Consider the following 25,691-nt stretch of genomic DNA (forward strand, 5'->3'; position numbering starts at 1 on the left):
CTAAATGCGACTTCCCCCAGCTCTGGCTACGCAGTTGGGTCTGTGCCCATCCTTGCTGCTGTACGAGAGCAAAACATGGCTCCGGCTTGTGCTCCCCCAGGAAAACCCCTTTTCTCTGCATCAGCGGTAGAGCAGTTGTGTCTGGTCTTTGTTCAGCGACAGGATGTTGTGGGTTCAGGATGCTGCTTTGATTAGGTCTCCTGCCCTCTCCTCCCTGCCCCCATGGCAGTGGGTGTTGTATCCTGAACAACGCTGGCCTTTCTGCCTGTGTTCATTAGTCATGGGTGTTAAAGCTCTAGACATTCAGGCTGAAAAGCTCTTCCCCCGAGGTCTTGGCTCTTGACTCATGGGCTGCTTAGCATTACTAGATCTCTGTCCTCGCAGGCCTGGTAAGCCCTACTTAGCACAAGTTTTCTTGTCTTTATCATTCCAACTCCCCTGGGAGGTAGAGCTACTATTGCCGTCACAGAGGGGGAAACCGAGGCTGGAAGCACCTAAGTGTTGGGCACAGGGGGCTGAGAACAGAGCAGGGGGTCACAGCCTACTGCCCTAACTGCTAGACAGTCCTTCCTCCTGAGTCCCCGGTGGTCTTTGACTCTCTGTCGTTGCCGCGGCATGCTTTGCAAGAGAAAGAACAAAAGGCCATTTATGTAGAGACAGCTGCCCGATCTGCCTTTGTCCAGTACAAAGCCGCAAACCCTGGCCTGAGCCCAGTCCTTGGTCTCTGCCTGCCTTTGGTTTCCTGCAGGGTCCAGACAGCTTTTCCCTTGGTTTGCCTTCTGAAGGTGGTTTCTGGCCCTGCAGTGGAAGGAGCAGCTGGTGGGCTCTGGGGACCTGTTCATGGGCCAGTCTCTGCCTCAGCTGCTGCTAAGGGCTTGTTGAGATCCTCCGACCTGCTCACCTCTGCAAGGAGTTGGCCCCAGAGCCTTACTGAGGTGACCCGGCTGTTCTGGTCTGTGTCTTCAACTTCTTAGCTCCCCTCCCGTCACACCCCCATTGCCGTTGGCTGACTGCACACGCACCCAGCGGTCTGCAAAAACACGGTGTCTCGCCTGCTGCTCTTGGCTTAGACCCCGCTCCGCCTGTGAGACAGGCGTCCTTTACCCATAGACGCTTAGCAGCTCTCCTTCCCCTACTAGTTCCTCCCCTCCTGGGACAATCCCTTTGGAAAGGGGCCGGGGGGGGGGTGTTTAAAAAAATAAGGAGCTCGCTGACGATCTCAGAAGGAAGCACTTGAGACACCCCTTCGCTTCCAGCCTGCCGGTCAACAGGGAGGCCTCCTCGCGCATTGCACCCTGAGAGCCACAGGCCACATGCGGAAGAATAACTGGACTCCTGCCGCCCCTTAATTGGCTTGGCTTTTGTAGCTGTAGGCCTAGCAGAGACCTTTGTGAGCAAGTCCGATCCCTTTACACAGGCTGGAGCATTTGCCCCCATGGTTCCTGGATCCAGCCCCAGACTCTGAGCTGAGTCCCTTCAGCAGGGATCACAGGGCAATGGGATGGCAGGTAATTAACTGTTACTGATGAGTTTCCAGCATCGCGCTCAGCCCTGTTTGAACTACGAACATCGGCCATGGCACTGAGACAATTACATCAGCTGCAGGGCTCTTCTCGCCCAGGGTCCAGCTGGAAGGAAGAAGACCCAAAGGAGGAGGAGACCTAACCAGTGTATGCTCACGCAAGGGCTGCGCCTGCTAGGAGAAGCGTGGCCGAGTGCCAGGGGCCACAGGGCTCGGAGGGGTCATAGCAGGAGAAGAAGCTGGCTCTCTGCTCCGTTTGCTTGCTTCAGAACCTGCTGGGAAGCAGCCAGAATGCTTGGCTTCAGGAAAACTAGAGTTCAGCCCAGGCAGGGCGGGGGTCCCTTCCCAGCCCAGGAGTGAAGGAAGCCAGGACACCAGTGAGCACTGTGGCCGTACCGTCCCCTCCAGAGATCTCAAAGCCTTTCCCAGACGGTCTCTGCAGGCCTGGCGGGGGTGAGTACCCATCTTCCTTTTTACCAATGGGGAGGTGCTGGAGCCCAGGGACAGGAAATGACTTGTCCAAGGTCAGGTAGCAAGTCAGTGGCAGAAGCCGGAGTGCAGCTCAGATGCCTGGAGCCCGAAGCCAGGGATACATCTGCTGAGTCTACCCAGGCCTGGAGGTGGTGTTTTTGCACAGTGTTGCTCAAACAGTTGGTGGACACAGTGGAGCCTTGCAGCATGGGTGCAGTCCCGGGCTCTGGGCCCCCCAGCAGGGCCTGCTCTGAGCTCCAGTTTAGTGCCGAATTATTATCCAGCAAAATCAGCGAGAAGTCCTGGGGCACCTTATGGACAAACAGAAATTTTGGAGCATGAGCTTCCGTGGGCAGAGACCCGCTTCAACGAAAGCTCTGCCCGTGAAAGCTCGTGCTCCAAAAAATCCGTTAGTTTGTAAGGGGCCCCAGGATACTTCTGGCTGGTTCTGGGGATACAGCCTAGCACAGCTGCCCCGACACTCATGATCCAGCCTGAAGTGAGCAGGGCTCCGGCTCATTTCCCCTGCCGGTTGTGCACAAGGATCTCCACGCTCCTTCCACCCCTTTAGAGTCCCCTTTGGAACCTGGACCCGCTCCCCGCAACGCTCTGATGTCTCGGGAAGCTCTGCACCAGCCTGGCTTGCACATATCGGCTCGGGTCTTTGGAAGGGCAGGGCCGCATGGAGCCCAGGGAGCAGATGGTGGGAGCGGGCCCCTATAGAGAGAGGGTCCGGCACGCTATAGACCAATGCCCCATAGCAGTTGCAGAGCGGAGGGCAGTGCCCCTATGGAGCCCACAGGCTGGGGCCCAGCAGTGCCAGGGAGGGGTCCGGGCCCCTATAGAGCCCGCGGGCTCGCAGGCGGTGTGCTGGGTGGGGGCGGGATGCGCGGCCCCGCGCGGGGGGGGCGGGGCTCGGCTCGCCGGGGGCGCGCCGGGGGGCGGGGCCGGGCGCGCCGGAGCCGGGCGCGCGAGAGGCGCCGGCGGAGGAGCCGCTCCGCGAGCCATGGCCCTGCCGGCCGCGCGCGCCGACTACCTGGCGCCCTGGTGGGCCGCCTGGCTGCACCGCTTCCCGCACGTCACGCTGCGGCTGCAGCCCGTGGCCGGCGCCTTCCGCCCGCAGCAGCCCGACTACCAGCAGGTGGGTCCGGCCCCGCGCGTGGGCCGCCCCCGGGCACCGGCTGCGGGGGGCCGGGACCCCTCCCCTGCGCGCCCGCGGGAGCCCGGGCCGGTGCCCGGGGGCTTTGCCCTACGCGCTCCTGCTGCGGGCGGCTCTTTTGTTTGCTCCCGGGGCGGGACGGAGGGACCTGTCGGGGGTAGCAGAGCGGGCGGGTTTCGCGGCCAGCCTGGCACCGGGCTGCCCCCGCCCTGGCTCGGAGCGGGCGCCCGGGAGTCGCTCCGGGGCGTGCACGCCCGGTGGGTTTGGTGCTGTGGTTGGGGGCGGGCGGCTGGGGTTACTCGTCCGCTTGTGTCTCAGGCTGCCCCGCTTCCCTGCGCCCCAGCCAGGGTTGCAGCCCGGGCCTTGCAGCCGCCTGGGGAGAGAAGCAGAAAGGGCCAGGGGCTAGTCGGTCTGGGCCGTGAATGAAGCGGAGGCGGGCGAACAAAGGGGCGTTAAATCATCGCTGCTGGCCGTGGGCCTCCACAGCGTTGCATCCCTTCGCCCCCCCGCCCAGAAATCAGGGCTCTCCTGGGAGGCATTTGTTGCCCTCCTCTTGGGGCAAGTCCCAAAGGAGGAGCTGCCACTCTTGCAGGGGAGGCTTTGGCCGATCCAGTTTTGGGGCCAGTGGGGAGCTGGCCAGGCTTTCTCTGCCCTTTGGTGTTTCCAAGCCGGGTGCGGGAGCTCGGCGGGAGCAGCCGTTTACAAGCCGCCTGCCTGGAGATGCTCCTGGCTCAGATTCCCAGCGGGGCGGGGTGAGAGGAGGGGAACTTGATTTCAGAAGTTCTGGAGCCCCTTCGAGGGGTTCTGGCTGCACTTTGCTGCTGCAGCGGGGCGGCCATGGGGCTGGGCTCCCTCCGGGCTGCGCCAAGCAGAGGTTGAGCCGGTGACCCAGGGTGAAGCTGCAAACCAGGTGATGTGGGCAGTGCCTCAACTCGCCTTCCAGCCGTTGGCCCTGCTGCTACCTCTGTCCCCGTGGCCCCATCAGCGGCTCCCACCACCTGTCCCTCCTCTCTGGTGCGGCCGACAGTTGTGCTGCAGGGAGTGTCTTTGGGTTCTGTGCTTCGGAGGGGCAGGGGGCGGGTCGGTCCCCTCGGATCCAGAACCCCAGGTGGAATCCCGGCAGAGCTGACGTCCGGGTTCTGGTCAGACAAGGCCGTGCTGTTGCCTGGGGTTGGCACTTGGATGAGTTACAGCGCTGTTGTTGTTGCCCCCCCCCCCCGCCATGACACTGTTGTACGCTTGGCTGGGTGACCGCCACGCTCCACCCCAGAAGAGGCTGCATTTCCACAGAACGCCTGCCGTTCTCTGGGTGGCCAAGCATTACAGAAATGCAGAAGAATTATACCTAAGACACGATTCGCAGCGTGTGGCCAAAGCTTTCGAATTACGCTGGAGAACGTACCGGTTCCAGCCTGTGCTAACTGAATCCAGGGCTTTAAGCGCAGCCCCATGGGGGTGGATTTGTCCTTTGCTAACTACGGGTCTGATGGGGTGACGGGCAGCTCAATGGACAGCTGGAACAGCAGCTGCTGGCGAAATCAGGGAGAGGGTGGATTTTTTTTTTTTAAATGCTCCTTTATGTTTTATTACCTCTGCACGGAACAAAGCATACAATATTTTCCAAAAATTTTGACAGCAGCTGCAGTAATATGGAATTTTTAAAAGTGTTGTCCATAAAAGCTGCCTTTACCTTCTCGCATCTGCGTGCTCTTATCCATATTAAGCAGCCAAGTAGGAATTAAAACAAAAAACTTACTTTGCACTCTACGATTAAAAGGGTCGATCTTGCTCTGACTGCAGCTGCTGCGCCAAGCTGCCCAAAACCTTTCCTTTCTTAGGATGAGTTAGGTTTGCCTCTATGTAAACGAACAGGAAAAAATTTTCCAGTGAAATCCCGTGCACTTTCAAGCTCTCTTTGCTGAAGAGGAATGGGTGCGGGAAGAACAGTTAGCTGGTAAATACTGCACATAATTTATTGCAGGGCAAAGCACCTGAACTGCATGTTCAGCCTCATTGGTGTGACCTAGCTGGCTAGGAGGGAAGGGGCTAGATGAGAACATCGGGTTTTTTTTTAATTTGCACCTGAAACTTCCCCTGCGACCCAAATGTCTCAGCTGTGAGCTGGAGCTGTGAATCTCTGCCCCTTCCGAGCCAGGGCCTCCCCTCCACCTGCTCCGGTCAGACATGCAAAATGTGACATAAAAAACCACGGGCTCGGGGGAGAGAGCGCTTGGAGTGGTTATGCAAAGTTCCCGAAAGGGCAGCAGAGATGATTCGGGGTTCGGAATGGGCCCCGTGTGAAGCGAGATTGAAGAGACTGGGACTTTTCTGCTTAGAAAAGAGGAGACAGAGGTGGGGATGTGATAGAGGTGGAGAAAATCATGACAGGTGTGGAGAGAGCGAATAAGGAAAAGTTTTTTTACTTGCTCCCGTAACACAAGAGCTAGAACACAAAAGCCGGGAGATGGGCCCATCACGGCTCCGTTCCACCCGCCCGGGTGTTTTCGGTGGGGCCATGACGTGCTCAGAGCCTCCAAGTGCTGCCGGCTGCTCCGCCCCTGCGCGGGGCTCTTTGGGAAGCGCTGGGGCGATGGTGACAGATCTGCCCCCCAGCTGTTGGAGGGAGCGGTTCCAGCTTGGCCATCCGCAGCCAGCAGGCTGCTGTGTTTGCTGGCAGCGTGCGTGGTTTGAGCGGGCAGCGGCCGGGGTTCGGGCTGCCTTGATCAGATCCTGTCTGCTCCCCAATGAGTGCAGCTGTGCCAAACCCGGCTGGGAGGAAGGAAACCCTCAAACAATACAGACTGGTGCAGGAAGCCCTTCGCAGCTTGTCACCTTCCGCTCACAGGTGGCGGGCGCGGGCGGGCGGCTGCTTCGCGAGCCCAGCAGCTGGAGGCCCAAAGCCGCTTGCTATGGGACGTGGGGTGCTGGGTACGCAGGGCCTGGCTTATGGCTCCATAGTCCCACCCCGCCCCCGTTCCCAAACGCTTTCATAGCTTCCAGGCAGCACTGTGGAAATGCGCCCACCTCTGGGGAGTGTGCAGTGCAGCTGTGGCAGGGATGGGGGGAGTGCCGTCGGCGTGTGGCAAGCTCTCCACTGAAAGGAGCGCTGCTTGTCAGGCCGGCGGGGTTTGGCCCCCTGGCTGCAGGGGATCGGCCATGGCACGTGGCGCTGTGTTGGGAAGCCGTCCGCTCAGGCCGGCCATGGCAGCGTGGCCCCTGGCTGCTGGGGACGTGCTGCCAGGGGCTTTCTCATGTGCTCGGAGGAGCTGGCTTGTCTAAGACATGGCCGGTTTGAATGCAGCTGGAAAGAGGGGAGTTGGCCGCCTGCGAGCTGAGCCTGAGCTGTGCGGGCTGGCAGGAGAGTAGCCACCCCCTTACCGGAAATGTGTCTTCTTGGCAGAGCCCTGGCAGTGCCCAGGGCAGTGCGTGTGGAAGGAGTGGAATGCCTGGGCCCACAGCCATCGGCAGGTGTTTCTATTGGTGGTGCGTCTTCACGTGCATATGACAAAATTTATCCCACCCATGCATGGATGAAATGAGCCAGTTGTGGGCGCAGTCTGCCGGCAAGACCCCAGTGCCGTGGTCATCAACCCAACCTCCTCCCGGGATGTGCAGCCCTCACCTCCTGCAGAGCTGCTCTGAGCTAAGGGCTGGGACCCGGCCCAGGCCGCAGCCGCTGCCCCTTGCACGGCGAGAGAGGGGTTCCGTGGGGGCCAGTCTCCCCACAGGCGCTCAACTGCCCCTGGGGTTATCTTGCTGCTGCCACGTCCCCTTGGAGCTGCAGGGACAGCCAGGGTGAGAACTCCTTGCCCTGGGGGAGGGCTGCTGGCTGCCTGCTGCTGGCCACAACAAGCACCTGCTGCTGGCTGCCTGCTGCTGGCTGCTCTACAGCCAGGTCATTGCAGCAAAAGCTTGAGCAACACCCAATCCTGGGGCTTCAGTGGACTAATTGGGAGGTGCCGCCCCCCCACCCCAGAAAAAAAAATCCATAGCCCTGCAGCTGCTCCTCCACATCCTGACCGCCCCGCTCCAGCCCTGCTCTTCCAGCCTTGGGCTCTGTTTTTCCTGCGGGGGGCATCCCCAGAGGTGCAAGGCCGGGCACTCGCTTCGTCCTCTCCTGAGTCAAGATCTCAGCCTTGCTGCAGGGGTGATTTTGTATCGCGATCCCTGCGCCAGCCTCTGGGCTCTGCCAGGCGCTCGCTGAGAGCTGGTCTAACCGAGGGACGGACCTGGCGCTCCCTCCCTCGGCTGGTCTGGGAGTTTGGTGCGAGTTCTGCCCTGGGTGCCTGTCCCTGCAGTTTGGATTCCTGCTGCAAAGCGGTTACCAAGGAGGCCCCCAGCAAGCCGGGTCCAGCTGCTCCTGGTACTGTATAAATTCAAGAGCCGCCCGCCAAGCAAGTCCAGCAGTCTCAGCCGGTGCACGGACCCTTCTGGGACGCAGGAGCAGGCGCCATAGCATGGGGCTTCCTCTGAGCTGCCAGCCCAGGTCCTTGCCACATCTTGGCTGGTACCAGCTCCTCTGCGGAGACCCAGCAGCAGCAGGTGGGGAGAGCTGTGCCCGCAGGCCGATGGGCGTTACTGAAACCAGGGGGTGGGGGCATTGGTCCTTCAGGGAGCCACGCTTGGGTGACGGGGAGGAGCAGAACTCAGGGCTGCTGGAAGCTGCCTGCTCAGTAGCTGACCGCTGTGGCTGCCTGTGAGCCAGCTGATGAGAGCTGCTTTCCCCGGCTCTGCCCTTATCTCGCTGCCTCAGCGCACGGCAGAGCCACCGCCCCATCCCCGGGACCGGGTGATCGGTTGGCGCAGGCTGGAGTGAAAGCGCGCGGGGACAGGAGCACAGCCATGAGAAGGCAGCTGACCACGACTTGAGCCGGCCTCCAGCCCAGGGAGGGAGCAGGGGAGCTCCCCGGCAGGAGAGAGTCAGCGTCATCATCCTCAGCCAGACGCTCTCGGCGCTGTCCTGCCCCGGGAGGGCGGCGTTACCCCTATAGGGGCTGGAAGCCAAAGGAAGGTGGCACCTGCCTGTGCCGTGTCGTGCAGGATTTGCGTTGCTCAAGTGTGATAGAGATCGGGGCCTGTCGCGCTGCTCAGTGCATGGGGAGAGCTCCCTCCCTGGGCGCTCGCAGGGATCCAGGGTCGTACTGAGCCAGGGGAGATCCAGGATTGCCCTGTCCCCGTTGGGCGCCGGCCCCATGGAAGCATCCTGCAGCGAGCTCTGTTGGTCCCCTCTGTGCACCCAGGGAGCAGGTCAGGCCCTGCAGGTCACTGCTGTCTGCCGTGGGGCAGGACCAGGCAGCGGGGCTGAGGGAACGGGACATCCAGAGATGTCAGCGTGTACCACAGCAATGGCCCAGCCCTTCTGACTGTGGCTGGTGTCGGGCTTCGGAGAACTGGACGGAGCAGGCCAGTTACTGAGCAATCCAGCCCTGGTTTCTGTTAGTTAGAGTCCAGGCCTTCCTGAGTGAGCGTGGCGTAGGCTCCCTCCCCAGCTGGGCTGGTAGCCCCGGGCGGCCCCGGGCCTGGTCTCCTGCGTTGAGCACCGGGGTACCTGTGGCCTTCTGAACATCTCCCAGCAATGAGTTCCACAGGTTGGCTGAGCCCCATGGGGAGAAGGGGGTTCTGCCATGGGGCTTGCATGACAGGCACCCCACTCCCTTTACTTCGGTAGGTGCTTGTCAGCCGGGGGTGTTGTGAGCCAGACATTCTTCCTCTCGGCTCGGCGTGGTACTGGGGCTCGGCTGCAGGATTGCGTCCGGTTCTGGGCACCACGTTTCAGGGACGATTTGGAGAAGGGCTGTAGCAGAGCACCGAAAATGACTGAAGGCCTGGAAATGCTGAGCTCTGAGGGAAGAGGGGAAGAACTGGGGTTGTGCCGTCTGGAAAAGAGAAGCCTGAGAGGGGGCAGGAGAGCCACTTCCGAAGATCCAAAAAGGTGCTCCGAGGAGGAGGGAGAAACCGTGTTCTCCTTAGCCTCGGACGACAGGGCCGGGAGCTGGGGGTTAGGGTTGGAGGCTAGGAAAAGCTTCCCAGCGGGGTGGTCAAGCTCTGGGCTAAATGACCTGGGGAGGTTGTGGAATCACCGCCATCATCGGAGACCGTCAGACAAACACTCGATGGGGGCCAGCGACCTTTCCCCGGCGCAGTGCCGAGATTCGAGCTTTCGACCTCAACGTACGGCCCCGGCGCTGGGGATACCTTTACCAGCCCTACTTCCGAGAGCGCCGTCGCTGGGCGAATGGAGCTGTGAAGCGTTCCCGGGGAGGTGGGGCTCGGAATACGTCAGTCCGACGGCGGACGGCTTTGAGTCAGCTCCCGGCTGCACGGGGGGCGAGGGGTGGGGCTGAGCTCCCGCATCGCCTGCCAATTAAAAGTGGCGCCCAGGCTGGGGGCTGCTGAGCCCTGCTGCAGACAGTGCTGGGCCCTGCCCCGAGGGCAGGGACTGGACCTGATGGCCTTTCGAGGTCTCTTCCCGTTGTGTGACTCAGGCTGGTGCCTGTCTGACGCACACGTGCTGGGGGGGCCTGTCATCTGACGCGTGTGCACTCATGCACACGTGTGTTGGGGGCATGTCATTTCTGACACGTGCGTGTGCACTCATGCACACGCTTGTTGGGGGCCTATCATCTCTGACACGCGTGTGCACTCATGTACAAGCATGCTGGTGCCTGTCTGATGCACACGCGTGTTGGGGGCCTGTCATCTCTGACACGTGCGTGTGCACTCAAGCACACGCCTGCTGGTGCCTGTCTGACTCTCACGCACACGCATGCTGGGGGCCTGTCGTCTCTCACACACAAACCCGCCCCAATGAGCTGGGGGCGTGGCCCGGGAGTTTCCATGCTGAGATCTGGGTCTGAGCTGGATGGCCCAGTGCTGGGGACGAGGCTCCGGGGGACCGTGCATCTCGGCAGAGCCGGCAGGCTGCCAGAGTAATGGCCCGGTTGGGAGAGAAGTGATTCCTGCTGGGCAGACTCCCCCACCGCTCGTTACCAAAGAGCCCTGCAGCGCTACAGCCCTGGCAGCCACCTCTTGCACTGTGCTCTGCATTAGCAGAGCAATCGAAGGCAGGCTCTTACCTTCCATCAGGCTTGGCAGGCAGGTGGGGCCACTAACCACCCTGGAGTCCTTAGTGCTGGGAAATGGCGAGGTTGGGGGGGGCTGGGGGCAGAGTCTGCAGCTGGTTAGCATGTGTGTTTAGTTCCCACGGTAACTGGGGGGCAAACCCCGCGGGGGGGGTGCAGCTGGCACCAGACGGTTCCACTCGGGGGATCCCCGTCCCCTCTAGGCTTGGAAGCTGAGCTGTGATTCTCCCCCGGCCGGGGGGCCTTGCAGGCAGCTGTCCAGCGGCGTTCAGGGCTGACGTATCCTGGGCCCGGCAGGGCTGCGCCGGCACCGCCTAGAGCGCTGCAGGGTGGTTTCTCCTCCCAGCCGTGGAATAGCTGGCTCACAAGAGCCCCAGGCTGCACGACCGGCCCCTGTGCAACCAGGAACAGGAGGGTGGGATGTGAACAAGGAGCTCTGACTTTGCACCTCCTTCCTGGCTAGCTCTGCACTGTGCATAGGGCGAGCATGCTGCAGGGCTGGGCTAAGAAGCTGGCTGGGGCCCTTCCTGCTTCAGCAACCTGCCTGCGAGGCAGGGGATGGGTCGGCCCTGCTTCGTGGCTGGGGGAGCTCAGAGCGGCGCAGAGCTGGGGGTGCATTTCAGGCTGTGCGCCTCTTCCTCTCCCTGGAGGGGCTGCGCTCTGTGAATTGCCGTTGGCACTGGAGCAGTTGCAGCTATGACCCATCGTTAGTGCCACTGTGTAGCTTTCCTCCCGTAGGCGGACACACACACACACACACACGCCGCCCCCGCCCCCCGCCGCTGCCATGGGGGAAGATGGACGAGTGACGCTGGGTTTGTGTTCTTTGCCGGCTGGGGCCCTGTAACGAGCGATGCCTCTCAATGTGTCGTGGGCTCCCTGCGTTAGGGGGCTGCTGTGCTGTGCTTGCAATGCAGTCTGCACAGAGGGGCCCGAGGTGGCATTTCGTCAAGCTGCAGAATCGTGGAAAGGTCACGGCAGGCCCCGCACTCCGGGGGACACGCCAGCCATTAAGCTCTGGAAGGAGCCAGGAAGCAGGTCAAGCTGGGGTGGTTCAGCCAGAGACGCCCTCGGCTCAAGGCAGCAAACGTGGAGCCCTGCTCTGTGCCCTGCCTCGTTGCTGGCGTGCTCTGGGCAGCTGGTGGCATGCTGCGCCCGGCCGGGACCCCACCGCTCGGTCTTGCGTGGGGCACAGCTTTGTAATGTCAGCTCAGGGCCTGGTGCAGGGAGGCGTCTTGCAGAGGCCATGCAGTGGGGGCAGGCGGGAGGGGGAAGCAGGAGCCAGGGGCTGAGCTTCTGCCTCCCAGTTATTGTGCTCTCTGGTCTGGGCCTAGCACGCTGCCCCCTCGCGTGCCCAGAACCCAGCAGCTGCCCAGGGACACGTCGCATTAGGGCGGAACCAGCCCAGTGACTCAGGTGGGGAGCAGGGCATTGGCCCTGCAGGTTGGGCTGTTTCATGCACGGGCCGTGGCTTTGCAATGGTCGAAGGCCAGGAAAGCAGCACCGCCGTCCCAGCGCTGGCTCAGTTTTGTGACTGTCTCGGTCCCGCTTAGTTTGCAAAAGGGTCTGTGAGGTCCGTGCAGGCCTGCAGGGGAGTTGGACCCGGCGAGAGCCCCTTGTGCCAGGCAGCCTAGCGACATGTCCTGCCACGTGGTCAGCAAGCCAGGCCATAGCAGGTGCCTCGGTTGGGGACGGTTCTGCTCGCGGTGCTGTCTGACCACATCTCCACACTCACGCCACGCGGGTCAACTCTGGCCTTCGTTGGCTGCTACTTCCCAGCTGTCAGCTGCTACCGGAGATGGAGCGGGGGGGGGCTCCAAAGGGGGACAGCCGTGGGAAGGGAGATGCAGAGCCGGTGGCGTTGCTGTAGCCGGGGAGGGGACCCCGCCTCTGTCACATCTGAGCTCCTGTTCCCCAAGGACGCTCGGTGGGGAGAGCTGAGGCAAGGCTGGTCTGAGGCTCTCGCGCCTTCGCCAAGGCAGGCTTAGATCGGGAAGAGATGCCTGGCAGTGCCAGGCTGCCGGCAGGGAGGCCAGGGCTGCCCGTGCGGAACAGACGTCCTGCAGTGGCTGAAGATGGAGCGCTGGCGTGGGCGGGGGGCTGTGGCTGCCGGGGGCCGTTGCTGGTAGGAGAGATGAGACGCTGCCTGCGGGGACTGAGCACGGTGCTGTGCGTGGTTCTGCTGCGTGCGAGGAGGACCCTGGCCGGGCTGGGAGGGGTGGAGCCATTTGAGCAAGTGCCAGAGCTGTCCTGCCGGGTGGAGAAATGTCTGTAAGAGAAGCGCCCTCTTGGGCGGCCCCCGTCTCCGGGCCTGGCTCCGGCTGCATGGCAGGCTGGCTCAGCAGCAGGTTCTCCTGGCTCAGGACCGGGGGCCGTGGTGCTGGTATGGGGGGCAAATGACCAGTTTGCAGGCTTGGCGGGGTGCAGCCTGGCCCATGTTCGGATGCAGCCCAAATATCCAGCTGTCTTGCTGCGAGAGACTCCTGGGTAACCCCCTGCCTGGCTGGCAATCCCCTGGGATGTGGCAGGCGCTATATCCTGGGCCTTGGCCAGCCCGCTTCTCCCGAGCCCGGCAAAACCAGCCAGGCGCTGCAAGGAGGGGCCCCGGGGAACGGGAGAGGACCACACGATGGCTCTCTGGCTTGGGCTGGGGACTGGAGGTGGGGGAGAGCTCAGCATCTACCCGGGACCTGCCCCGCTCCGTTCCTCGGTTCCCCACTGCTGAAAAGGGGCTGAGGCGTCCCTGGTGAATTAGGTGAGGTGCTTGTGTCCCCACAGACAAGGGACAGGCACGTAACACAGCCGGGAGCAGCTGCCCACCTTTCTCCAAGGGCCCTGGCCAGGCCCCTGCAGGCTGGGGGAAGATCAGAGGGCAAAGGGGCAGGAGCTGATGGGGGCAGCTGGAGCCTGCAGCTTGGCTTTGGATTACAGCGCCCGGCTCCGGCTCGGCAGTGCGAGCGGGGCAGGTGCTGAAGTTACCAAAGCGGGGCACGGCGTGCTCCGCTCCCCACTTCTCTCTGCCCTGCGCCTCCTCGGGGCCCCCCTGCACCTGCCCTGCTGGGGTGGGGTCAGGCAGCAACGCAGAGTTAACTCTCCGGCACCAGTGACTCCCCAGCTCCCCAAGCGCAGGGGCAGCTGGTCAGGGACTCCGTCACCTGCAGCTGAATGGGTCCTGGCCTGGAGACTCGCTAGCACCCGGCTGCTGGCAAGGCCTCCTGGCCAGGCTGTGTGTTCCCCTGCAGACCCGGGCACGGCACCTCTGTCCAATGGAAGACACGGCTGGGGAGTGTGGGATGCATGGAGTTCCTGAGGGTTTCGTTCCCCAGGGGAGGCTGCAGGTGTTTCCTGCTGTCCTGTAGTAACCCCAGGCGGGTGCCTCAGTTTCCCTAGGCACAGCACTGGTGCATAGTGGTGAGGGGAGTGTGTGAGATGCCTTCTTGCAGGTAGACAATGGGCCTCCCTGCTTGGCGTAACCCGGGCAACCAGGTGACCCCTTTCTTCCTTGGGAAACAGGACAGAGGCGGAGGAGGGGGCCTGGCTGGTGTGAACTGGAGCTGGGCAGTGGAGTGGGGCAGTCTGGGCTGGCTGGAGAGGGAGGAAGGGGGCCAGGGCCCGGCTGGGGGACCCCTCTGGGCCCCTCTCCCCCAGATGGATGGTGCTGACGGCGTCTGGTCCCGGTGCTGACGAGTCTGTTCTGGGCTGCGTCGGAACGGGACATCTGGCTTGGGCTGAGGCGTCCCCAGCCCCATGTCTCTGTCTGCGCCTGCAGTGTTGTCCCTGCTGGGGCTCCGCGGGTTGTGGGGTCACACGTGGGGCTTGTTCCTGGCATCGGACCTGGGCTCATCCGCATCGTTCCACCTCCCTGGCCAGGGCTCAGAGCAGTTCCTCCTGGCTCCCGCAGAGACCTGGGACCGGCTGGAGGGAAGGCCGGGGTTGCTGTTTGCGGGAGGTGCTCTGGTAGCTGGTAACTGAGCTGCCTTCCCAGCGGGAAGGGCTGCAGGGTTCAGCCAGTCTGGGCCGCTGGGGGCAAAGCTCTTAGCAGCTGGCACGGCCCCTGCGCTGGGAAAGAGCCTGTTGATGCACAGCCTCAGCTTCCGGGGGAGTGCGGCACGTTGGGGGGTTGGGGTACGTCCGCCCTGCAGACCGGGTCTGAACGTGGGCTCAGTTAGCAGCCAAGACACCCCAGTGGCAGATCGCTCCAGCACCACCCCCGGCTGCTTTTCGGGTTTGCAGTGGGGATGCTGACGGAAACGCCCGTGACTGTAACTGCACCAAGACCCCAACAAGCAGGTGGGAGACGTCCTGTTAAAAATCACACAGACAAGTGAATATCCCGCCAGCCTGGCCTGGTGATATCCACCTCCGAATCCTTGAGGAGCTGAGCGAGGAGGGGGCCGAGCCCTTGGCGGTTATCTTCACAAACCTGCAGGAGAGGTTCCCAGGGAGGGAAAGAAGGCAAATAGTCCCAGTCAGAGAACTGAAGAAAAGCTGGGGAATTAGCCGCATCAGCTTAACTTCAGAACCTGGAGAGAGAAGGCAGCAAATAATGGAGCAATCTTGTGGATGGCCAGTAGTGACAGGTGCTGGATCTTGGCTGTAGCCTGCTTATAACCGAGCGAGGGAAGTCCAGGCTAGATGGGGCGGCTCTGGGGTGGGCACACACATGGTTGGAAACCCACTCCCAGAATGTAGCGATCGTGGGTCCCGGGCCTGCTGGATGGGCATCCCGAGGGGATCAGGTCGGCGTCGGGCAATGATTTCGAGAGTGCCGGAGTTTGCGGCTGAGAGCAAGCTGGGAAAGGTTGCAAGTGCTTCGGAGGACAGGGCTAAAATGCAAAAAAATGGGGAGAGAAGGACCGAGGTGAACAGGATGAAATTCAAGGCCAATTGCAAAGTGCTGCCCTTAGGAAGGAGCACTCAGATGCACCCACACGGGATGGGAAGTGACTAGGAAGAAGCAGTGCAGAAGCGGGTCTGGGGGAAGTGGTGGACCACAAGCTAAACACGAGTCAACAGTGTGAGACTGTTGCAAAAAAAGCCAACCTCGTTCTGGGCTGCATTAACAGGAGTGTCGTAAGCAAGACACGAGGAGTCGGTCTGCAGCTCTGCGCTGATTCGGCTTCCACTGAAGCCTTGTGTCCAGTTCTGGGCACATTTCAGGAAGGATGTGAACGACCTGGAGAAAGTCCAGAGAGGAGCAGCAGGAATGTTTCAAGGCCCAGAAACCCCGAGCTCTGAGGATGAGGTTTGCTTGGCCCAGATAAGGGAAGACTGAGGAGGACCGTCCCATTTCACGTATCTAAACAGCCGCTCCAAGGAGGAGGTAGAAGCTCTCGTTAACTTCAGAGGGCAGGACCAGAAGCCATGGGCTTAAACTGCAGCAAGGGTGGGGCGTTAGGTCGGGCATTAGGAAAAACTCCCTGTCTCATCAGCCAAGCAGAGGAACACGTTGCGTGGGGAGTTCGTAGCGTCTCCATCACTGGAGGCTTTTAAGATCAGGTCAGACAAACACTTGTCGGGGGTGGTTTAGTTAGTACCTGGGCCAGCCAGGAGGCAGGAGCCTGGACCAGAAGAGCCCTTGAGTTCCCTTTGAGCCTAGTGCTGTTGTTACCTTCCGAATGCTAGTGTGGGGGTCACAGCAGAGTGGGGGGTGCCGGTCGGTCGGGCTGAGTGAGACAGGGGCGTGTCTGAGGGAGGCGAGCGTCTCCTGGTGCAGGGAACTCTCCTGGCAGGCCCACAGCCGTCACGCTGACGGGACAGGCAGCGCCGGCGTGTTCGTGAGCAGTGCCCTGCGTGAATTTCCTGAGGGGAAAAGCCAGGTGCCCAGCATGCACTTTCCAGCACCAGCTCCAGGACAGGCTTGTTTGCTGACCGGCAGCAAAAGGTTCAAATGCAGCCGAGGCCCCGGCTGGCTCCGGGAAGCCGGATTCAGGCCTCTGCGTGTCTAGTTGCGTGGCAGGGTCTGGCCCCGTTGGCGGTGACCGACAGCTGCTGGCCCCTGCCTGGCGCGCTCGAAGCAGCTTTCCCAGGCCATGGGGTGAACCTGGCTTTGTCCCCCAGGCTGTGCCTCCCGCTAGCAGAGTCACTGGTCTGCAGGCAGCTTGCACTGGCCTTGCCCCGCGGGTGGATGGGACTTGTGTCTCGCGTGTGCATCGCACACCCACACCTGCTCTCACCTCTCTGCCAGAGGTGCCCGCCAGCCTCAGGGGGCTGGCTCAGGAGCTGTCCCCAGCCCCTTCCCTGCGGCGGGGTGCCAGCCTAGGCACGGCCAGGCCAGCGGGCTGGGAGCTGCCTTGTAGCTCTGGGGCAGCGGGCGGGGGCTGCGGTTTCCCCCGCGTGGGGTGCGGTCGCGGCTGGAGCCCAGCGCATGGCGGTGAGCAGCCCCTGCCGCCGGCGGCCTTTCCCGGGAGCCTGCACACCAGGGGCTTTGAGTGCGTTAGCTTTGCTCTCGGGCGGCCACGTGGAGCAGGCCCTGACCCCCTGTCTCTCCCATGCTCAGTCCCTGCTCTTCCTGGGCCTGGTGGCTGCCGTCTGCCTCGGCCTCAACCTGCTCTTCCTCACCATCTACCTGACCTGCCTGTGCAGCTGCAAGCGAGATGAGGAGTCGGAGAGCAAGCGGCCCAGCTCCTGCTGCGTCACCTGGACAGCTGTGGTGGCCGGTCTCATCTGCTGGTGAGTGAGCAGCCGGGCAAGCTGCCTTCAGGGCCCAGCTGGGGGAATCTCCCAGCCACTGGCCATGGGCAGCGTGGCCTGGCGGGAAGGCTAGGACTCCTGGGTGCCATTCCCGGCTCTGCTACTAACTTGCTGTGTGCCCTTGGCTTAGTCCCCTCACCTCTGCGTTCCTCCCCCTCGGGTGGGGACAAACGCCACCTGCCAGGGGATTAGCCCAGAGCTCAGGGCTGTGGGGGACCAAAGCTGCTGGCAGTGGTTCCTGGCTGCACTCGGCAGGGCTGGGCGGGAATGTCCGGTGGGTTGCCTGGCGCAGGTTGCGAGCAGAGGTTAGTCATGCCGCCGGGCGCCTGGCTGCCAGGGGTATGGGCGGGACACGGACCATCTCACAGCTGCTCAGAGAGGGGCCGGAGCGGGGGTGGGCGGGGGCGGGGCGCTCTGCGCCCATCCCCCAGTCCAGCTGTGCTCAGAAAGGCTCGAGTGTGGCAGGGGGAGGCGGCCGCGGGGGCGGCTTTTCCGTCAGCCCTGTTGGGTACCCAGGGTCCTCTGCTTCTCCTGGCTGAGCTGTCCTCTGACCCATCCTGCAGCCCCCACCAGCGGCTGGATCTGTGGCCCAGCCGTGCCCAGGCATCTCTTCGATTCGCTGCACCTCCAGGGGCTTTACGGACCGATCACCCCTCTCTGGGTGTGGGCTCCTCGTTCCCTCCCTGCTGCACCGGATGGCTCTGGTCCCCCCAGCACATGTGGCCTGGAAGTGCTGGCTAATCCCCGGGGCGGGGGCGGGGGCTCTAATCCCAGTCCTGGAGCAGGTGGCAGCTGCAGCCTGACGCAGCTGGCAGCCTTCAGCCACATGTGGCTCAGGGTTAATTAGAGATGGAGTCTGGGGGGCAAGGAATGGGTCCCTGGGCTGGGGGGGGTCCTTGGGAGAGGCTCTGCTGTCCTGCTGCGGTGCTGGCAGAGATCATCCGCTGGCACGGCCTGGCGCGGGAGCTGTTCTCTGCAGCCAAGGCAGCAGCAAGCGCCGGGGGAGAGCGGGTGGCTTGGCCAATGGCGAGGGGGCAGCTGAGGTGGCTGCATGTCCTCCACAGAGGTGTTTTTAAGCCCTCCCTCCTATTCAAAGTTTGGACCAGCTCCCGCCCGCAGCCTGGGCTGCCCTGTGCAAACGCCAGGGCGCTCAGCAGCCCTGCCGAGCCGGCTGGGTCCTGGGGTTCGGGGCTGCCCTCTGCTTTGCCGTGCCAGGAATCCCCCCCCCTCGGGCCAGCCCGGCTGGGCTGCCACCCTGGGCGGCGGGGGCTGCTGATTGCTTTGGCGTGATCTGCTCCCCACGGGCAGGGAATAAAGGGGTGGTTCTTCGCCAGCCGGGGCCCAGACAGAGAGTTCACTGTGTGGCCATGGACACGCTCGACAGAGGAAGCAAATGAGGCTGATTAACTCAGCGTGCCCTTCCCATGACTGCTGGGAACCCCCCCTCCACCCAGCCCGGCTCCGACGCTGCTCCATGTGACTGGGCTCAGGCCGGGCAGCGTGTGGGAGGAAGCCACGTTTCCGTCCCCACAGGGACAGGCGAACGCTGCCCCAGTCTCGCTGCCCTGGGGCTTTGCAAGGGGCTCGCCTGCACCCCTGGCAGCACCGCCTCTGGGCTCGGGCGTTGGCGCTCAGGACCGATGCAGTGTCCACTCTGCTGCCACTTGGACCCTCCCTGCCCCAGCACAGCCGAACCCATGCGCCCGGCCCCCAGCTGGTCGGATGTGGGGCTGTGATGGAGTGGGGGATACCTGCGTGTGTGTGTGGCTCACAGAGGGTGTGGGGCTCCTGCTGAGGGTAACCCTGACGACCAGGTAACACCTTTGTACTGCAGACAAAGGAGGAGGTGGAGCCTGAGGGGTTTGAATTGGAACTGGGAGTTGGAAGCAGTTAGTCTGGGCTGAGGGAGAGAGAGACAAAGGAGGGGGCCAGGCCCCAGCTCTGGGGGCCCCTCGGGGCCTCCTCTTCCCAACATGAATTGGACTGGCTGTCTCTGCCTGCTGCACTGACTCCTCTGTACGATGCTGTGTCCTGTCGGCTAATAAACCTGCTGTTTTCCTGCTGAGTGAGAGACTCTCCTGCCTGCGGACAGGGTGCAAAGCTTTGGGGACCCCAGAACCCCATCACAGGGGCTACCCCACGGCTGTGCCACTGGGCCCCAAGCCCCTCTCATGGCAGCCCTGGGCCGCTGAGTGAACACCACCAGGTGCCAGCCAGCGACGAGGGCAGGACTGGCTTCGCAGGCGAGCGAAGGCGGGATGAGAGGCTGGCCGCCCAGGGGCAGCACTCCCCTTGCCAGGGCGCCCTGGCGCTAGGGATCTTCAGGGTTGGGTGCTGAGCCTGCCCCTGAATGACCGAGGCTCCCCAGTTCTGGTAACCAGTCGGAGGGGGGCCACTCCAGCCCCGCAAGGCCCCGGGGGCGCGCCAGCTTGGCTGGAGCAGCTCCCTTCCGCAGCAGGGTGTTCCCCCGCCACCACCACCTGTTTAATGCGCTAACAGCAGATAACTGAATGGGACTTGCCAGCTCTCCCTGGCACTGCTCGGTCTGGAGGCAGTGGGAGGAGCTGGGGTGGCTGGTGCTGCTCGGGGCGTGGGGAGGAGACCGGCCTGGGGCTTTGCAGCCCTCCAGAGGCGCCGAACCCCCCGGCCGCTGAAGTGGAGCCTGTCTGGAGCAGAGTTGGTGCCTGCCCATGGCTCGTGGGCTCTCCCCTGGGCCCCCGTGGCCAACTGGCTGGCAGTGCCAGGGAGGGGCTAGCAGGAGACCCAGCTCTCGCTGCTTGTCCCCCCTGGGGATTAGCCAAGGAGCCGGTCTGAGGAGGAGCAGCGTTTCTTTTCCGGCAGATTCGCTTCATCTGCTTTTCCTGGCCCTGCGGCCCCAATCTCGCCGCGTTCGCTGGGGCCGGCTTCAGCTCTGCCTGGCGTCCAGCGTCGAGCACGAGCTGAGCATCTCCCCAGCAGCCAGAGGGGTGCCTCTTCCTCCCCTGCGCCCCAAACCTGGAGCGTGGCGCCTCCGCCATGCAGCCCCGGGAGGCTCGTGCTGAGCCCAGTCTCTGGTGTTCCTGTGTTCATTGTCTCTATACCCCAGTGCGGCTGCGCTGGGGTGGGAGAAACTGAGGCACAGAGCTGGAGGGCGTCACCTGCAGTCAGGTGGCAGAGCAGGGAATTGAACCCGGGTCCCCAAGTACTGGGCCAGGGCGCGCAGGGCGGTGCCGGCATCGTGGCAGGACCCCCAGTGGCTGTGAGGGGCTAGTAGGCCCCCCAGCTGCAGAGGGCCAAGGCGGCGGGCTGGGTAGCCGATCGGGAGTTAAAACAATTAGCCAGTTAACTGTTTTAGCGCCCCTGAGCGGGCAGGATCTCACGCCTCAGCCAGGGCCCACCCAGAGCTGCAGGGAGCAGCTCTCGTGTGAGGCCTGGAGGACTCTGGGGCAGCCAGGTGGGTGGCATCAGAGCGGGTCAGCCTGGGAGTGACTCAGTCCCCAGGCCTTGGAACCTCCTGCCAGGCAGCAGGAGAAGTAACGCCGTCCCATACCTGGCCTCACGCTGTGCCTAAACGAGACTTGAGCCTTCCTCCCAGCTGTGCCCCTGCCAGAGGAGGGCACTGCCTGGGCACAGCCGGAGCGGCCGGCGGGGACCCTGCTGAGCTGGGGGAAGGAGCAGCCGTCAGCCCTGCTCTTGGCCCCTCAGGAGGAGTCCTGGGGCTTGGTTCCATTTCCTGCCCGCCGGGTATGGAGCAGCAGCTGGCCGCATCGGAGGCCCACCCTGCTGGGGGGAGAGTCGCATCTTGTGCCCAGGCTAAACATGCTGGGAAGGTGCTGCCAGGGGTGAGCGGTCCGGGCCAGGCGGGCGATGGGTCGCATGTCCCTGCGTCCGGAGCCAGCCGTGTCCTTCCCCCTCTCTCAGGCGTCTTCTCTCGTCCGCAGCGCTGCAGTCGGCATCGGGTTTTACGGGAACAGCGAGACCAACGATGGGGTCTACCAGCTCGTCTACGCCCTCGACGACGCCAACCGCACCCTCTCGGGGATCGACGCGCTGGTAAGGGCCTGCTGGGGGTCAGCCGTACAGGTGCATTGTGGGATATTCCGCACATCGCTGAAGCTGATGGGTCAGCGATGGCCAGTGGTCCGGCCGGTCCTTGGGAAGGGGACGCTTCTCCTGTGCTTCTTGGGGTGGTGGCAGGGGCCAGGGGCTTTGGGAGAATGCAGGCCTGAGACTTGAACATAGAAGAAGCCATCGTGGCCTTCCTGGCCCCAGCCCTCGGCCTCCCAGCTGCCCGCCCTGGTCAGAAGCGAGCTGGCCCTGCTGCTGGTTCGAGCCACAGCCTTGCGGTACGGGCGGAGGTGCTGCTTTCTCCCAGATGTGTTCTCCCGCCAGCCCCAGCGTGGCTGCAGTCACCTGCTGGGTCCTGGTACAGCCGGCCCAGGAAAATGGGCCCGAAGCTCTTGGCCCCCCAGGGAAACGGGCCATATGTGCACTGCTCATGTGATGTAATCGGTGGGGCTCTTGGAGGGGCCTTGTCTCAGAGACAGCTGTGTTCCGCCGGAGATTACGGGGCTCAGCTGGCAGCTCCGCTCGCAGGGGGGCACCAGCCTCTCCGTCCTGCAGCTGCCGAGCTGGCTGAGGAATTAAACCGCTGCAAAACCCAGGTTATCCCTGCCAGGAGGGCGAGGCGGAGGCCATGGTGCCTGGCATTGGCTGCACCCTGCTGTGGTGCCAGTGCCAGCGGGAGCTCGGAGCCTCCCCGGTGTCCGCTCCCCAGCGCTCTGGGGCGTCCTTGGGGCCCGTCTCTTTTCCTTGCGCAGTGCGCGCCCCAGATCAGCACCAGCCGGTGTCTGGCCAGAGGACCAGCTGCTGCCTTGGTCTCTCTGACAACGCCGGGGGTGCTTGGCTGCCCCTTCCCCACCTTCTCCCGCTGCCGATGGCGCTGGGTGCACCGTCCTCCCGCCCGTACTTGGGCCCACCCCGGGGTGCCCTCTTCTCCTCCAAGCCCAACCAGCTGCTCCCGGCCTCGCCGTCCCTCTCCTGAGCCGCTTCCTCGGGCTCAGCGCTCCGTTGCTGCTCCTCTCTGCCCTGGGCGAGTGCCGCCTGGCTGCCCCCCACCCCAGCTTTCCACCCGCCTCTGCTCTGGCATGTCCCACGCGACGCCCGATCGCCGCCGTCACAGCCCCTCCCTCTTGGTGCTCCGCCAGCGGGATGCGCGCGTCGGCCTCCGATTGGCCAGGAGCTGGGTCTCCCGCGTTCGGCCCACCACTGGGGCTCTCCCTCTTCATCCTCCTCGCTCGGGCGCCGACGGAAGCCTTGGCAGCGGCTCTGCAGCTCCGTGCGCCGTGGCTCCCGCGGCGTCCCTTCGGTCTTCATGCAGCGCCTGGTGCTGCGGCAGGGTGCGCAACAGGCGGCCCCGAGGCCTGCAGAGGCTGGGAGGGGTCTGCCCAGTGCACAGCAGGGGCCTGTGATGGGGACTGTGGGGCGCTGGGGGAGGGAGGCGGGGTGGGGTAGGACCGGGGTGACGGGAGCCGCTGGCCAGGGCTGAGCAGCACCACTGGGTCGGTCTGTCCTGCGGTAATGTACCTGGGTGCGTGGGGCTGCGAATCCCAGTGGGTCTCGGGCACGGGGGGAGGCCGGTGCAGGTCCTGCCGTCCCCATCCCTAGCAGGGGACATGGCATCTTTCTGCACCAGCCTGGCGGGCAGCACCTGCGGGCCTGGAGCATTCGGTAGCAGGCTGGGCAGCTGGGTGTGTCACCCTGCCCTGGAGCGATCCGCTACTTGCCTTTCCTGTGGGCTCCCAGGCTGGCCTTGGGCTGGTTCCTTACTTAGCTCTAGGTCCTGGCTGGTGGTGGTGGGTGAGTGGGGCCCTGGGACGGCCCTGGGCAGCGCGGGGCTCTGTCCGTGGCACTGCCAGGGCATTGGGCCCCTCTGGTGTGTGTCTCCTTTGTGGGGCTGCCGGACTCCTGGGTTCTGTGCCTTGCACCTCCCCCAGCCACCATGGGACCCGCACGAAGGGCCTCGGCCCAAGCTCCCGAGTGTTCCTGGCCCCTCAGTGGGCTGGGTTTGCTAGGGGCCCGGCTCAGGGAACCGGGGCTGCCAGCCGCTTGGTCAGAGCTGAAATCTGCCGGAGCGTTGCAGACGGGGCCCAGCCTTGCGGGCTGACCGGAGGCTGCTGAAATTGGGTGTGCTGCGGTTAACCAGGTGACACAGTCCTGCCCTGGCTCCCGGAGCGTCCAGCGCAGCCATGGAGCATCGCGGCCCTGGGCCTGGCAAAGCAGCGTGTCAGCCCGGGGCTGGGCCTGGCGCTGGGCAGCACAGAACGATGCCTGGTGTAGGCCACGTGGGGGGGCGGGCGGCCTCGGCGTCTCTGCCCCTGCAGGGCTTGCTCCCCGTTCCTGCTGGGGGCCCCTCTGAGTGGCAGCTCGTAGCTGGCTGAGGATCCGCCTGGCCGGGCGGGCGGGTGGTCTGCACAGGTGCCTACGCTCTGGCCTGAGCGTGGAGTCCTGCCAGGCAGACCCCAGGGCTCTGGGATGGGGAAGAGCCCAGCCAGGGGAGTCACAGGGCACTGAGGGCAGAGATCGTGCAGCGCCATGTGGCGGGCTCCAGGCCAGGCTCGCTCTTCCTGCTTCTCTGCCCGGGCAGGTCTCGGGCACCATGGGCCAGATGACGGTGGGGCTGGAGCAGCACCTGGCCCGGCTGAACGAGATCTTCGCCACGCGGGGCGACTACGTGCAGAGCCTGCGCTTCCTGCAGCAGATGGCTGGCAACATCGTCCTGCAGCTCTCAGGGCTGCCGGTCTGGCAGGACGTCAGCGTCAACCTGGCGGCCGTGGCTGACCAGGTGGGCTACGTGGAATATTACAGGTGAGTGGGGTCCATCGCTGGGCCGGGCCGGCAACGCTGTGTTGGGTGGGGATCGCCAGGCTGGCTCTCGGCCCTGCTCGGAGGGTTCGTGGGCTGCCCTGCGGGGCTTTGACAGGAGCCAGCTGTGATGCCAGGCCGGGGGGCTGCCCTGCGCGGAGCAGGAAGCTGCCTGGGGACGTGGGGAGGGAGCGAGTGCAACGTGGGGTTATCTGTGGGGTGGGGCTGGGGCTCCTCTCGCGGTGCTGCCCCTCGCCTGTCCGGCTCAGCACTGCTGCCGTTCCCTGCCGACGCGGGGCTCTCGGAGCGGCTGCTCTCGCTGCGTACGAGTGGTCGCGGCTCTGTGCCGCGGGGCAGGCGAGGCCAGGCAGAGTCGCTCTCCCCCCTCCCCTGGGGGCCGTCGAGCCAACGCATCTGCCCTCGCCCGCCTGCGGGCTGCGGCCGGGACGGGCTCCTTCAGCATCGCCGCAGGTGGGCCACGGAAGCAGAATGACCCCTGCAGCCGGGGCGGCCTTTGCGGAGACGTGGCTGCTGGGGGCGGCCCTGCCACGGCCCGGGCTCCCGGCCCTAAACGGGGTACAGCACGCAGGCCGCTGTGGGTGCCCCTTGCCGGCACTGTTCCTGCTGAATGCTGCAGCCAGTGAGGGTCGCCCGGGGTAAATGACTGCCCTGTGCCCGGCTGGCTGCTGCTGCGGTGATGAAACTGCTGACTTGGGGGCTCTGCCCACTGAATCTCACTGTCCTGCTGCAGAGCTGGTGGAGAGGGCATGGGGGGGGGGGGTGCTGTGCCAGCTGCCCAGTGGAGCGGAGCCGGGAGCTCTCCGCAGCGGGCGCCCAGCCACACTGGAGCAGCGGGTTTAAGGGACTCCTTTGACTCCGGGCAGCGATTCTGACCGGCAGGAACAGGCCGATTTCCCCTCCTTTGCCCCTGCAGGGCTGCAGCCGTATCTGCCAGCCCCCCGTGAGGCGGAGGCAGGGGTGCTCAGAGGGGCACAGCCTGGCATCAGGAGCTGGTTGTGCCCGGGGTGTAACTGACACCCATGCATCTTGCCCACGCCCTGTGGCGCTCCGCCCTGGCACTGCCCAGCAAGCAGCGCATGTGACATCCGAGCCGGGGAGCAAAGGGTAGCAGCTGAACCTCGCGAGGGAGCTGCCGTGCGTTCTGGGCTAGGCTGGGCACCCCAAGGACGAGCAGGGGAACCCCCATCCCCTGGGGGAGGAGGGTCTGACACGGGGAGCTGGCTTGATGGGAGCAAATGCACCACGGTCCCCAGCCCTGTGGACTGTCCCTGCACCCCTCGGGCCCGGGCCCGCGCTGTTCATCTGCCGCCTGGGCCGTGGGGGGTTTGTGCAATGGGAAGCCCTCGCTCACAGCAGCAGAGGTGGGCGACGGGCGAGCGGCCGGGTGCTGTGGAGGGGAGGGCTGGAAACGAGCTTCCGGCCTGTCTGCACAGGCAGTGGCCGCGGGGCCCCCTCCAGCCCCTTCCCGCGTGACCAGGCAGGGTCAGGTCAGCAGCCTCTCTGCCCCAGTCGCCTGGCACAGTGTGGGGGCACCAGGCCCACCCCCATGCGCAGCTCAGCCAGGAGAACAGGAGGTGATGGGGCGACAGGGACACAGCGTAGAGCAGACTTGTCAGCACAGGGACCAGACGCCGTCAGCACCATCCACCTTGGGGAGAGGGGCCCTGAGGGGTCCCCCAGCCAGGCCCTGGCCCCCCTCCTCCCTCCCCAGCCAGCCCAGACTGCCCAGCTCCAGTTCACACCAGCCAGGCCCCTCCTTTGTCCTATTGTGGGTGGGGGGGAGGCATCACCTGGTTGCCCAGGTTACCAAGAGCTGGGAGGGCCATGGCAAACATGGGAGAGGCCGTCACACGGGAAACCCCCCTCACCACTAGGCACCAACGCTGCTCCTAGGGAAACT

The 25,691-nt window shown here is 64.1% G+C and overlaps 1 protein-coding gene across 1 annotated transcript in view; it reads left to right on the forward strand.

Annotated features, from left to right (window-relative positions):
• Positions 1 to 2,966: 2,966 nt before the first annotated feature.
• TTYH2 (tweety family member 2) overlaps positions 2,967 to 25,691 on the forward strand; it is a 36,614-nt gene continuing 13,889 nt past the window's right edge. Inside the window, exons 1-4 of the mRNA XM_075014330.1 lie at positions 2,967 to 3,134; positions 16,734 to 16,906; positions 20,848 to 20,959; positions 23,553 to 23,773. Coding sequence (XP_074870431.1) covers positions 3,000 to 3,134; positions 16,734 to 16,906; positions 20,848 to 20,959; positions 23,553 to 23,773 — 641 coding nt within the window. The 5' untranslated portion in view covers positions 2,967 to 2,999. The remainder of the gene's footprint in view (positions 3,135 to 16,733; positions 16,907 to 20,847; positions 20,960 to 23,552; positions 23,774 to 25,691) is intronic.

This window comes from Carettochelys insculpta, chromosome 20 (assembly GCF_033958435.1).
Source record: "Carettochelys insculpta isolate YL-2023 chromosome 20, ASM3395843v1, whole genome shotgun sequence".
Taxonomy (NCBI): domain Eukaryota; kingdom Metazoa; phylum Chordata; order Testudines; family Carettochelyidae; genus Carettochelys; species Carettochelys insculpta.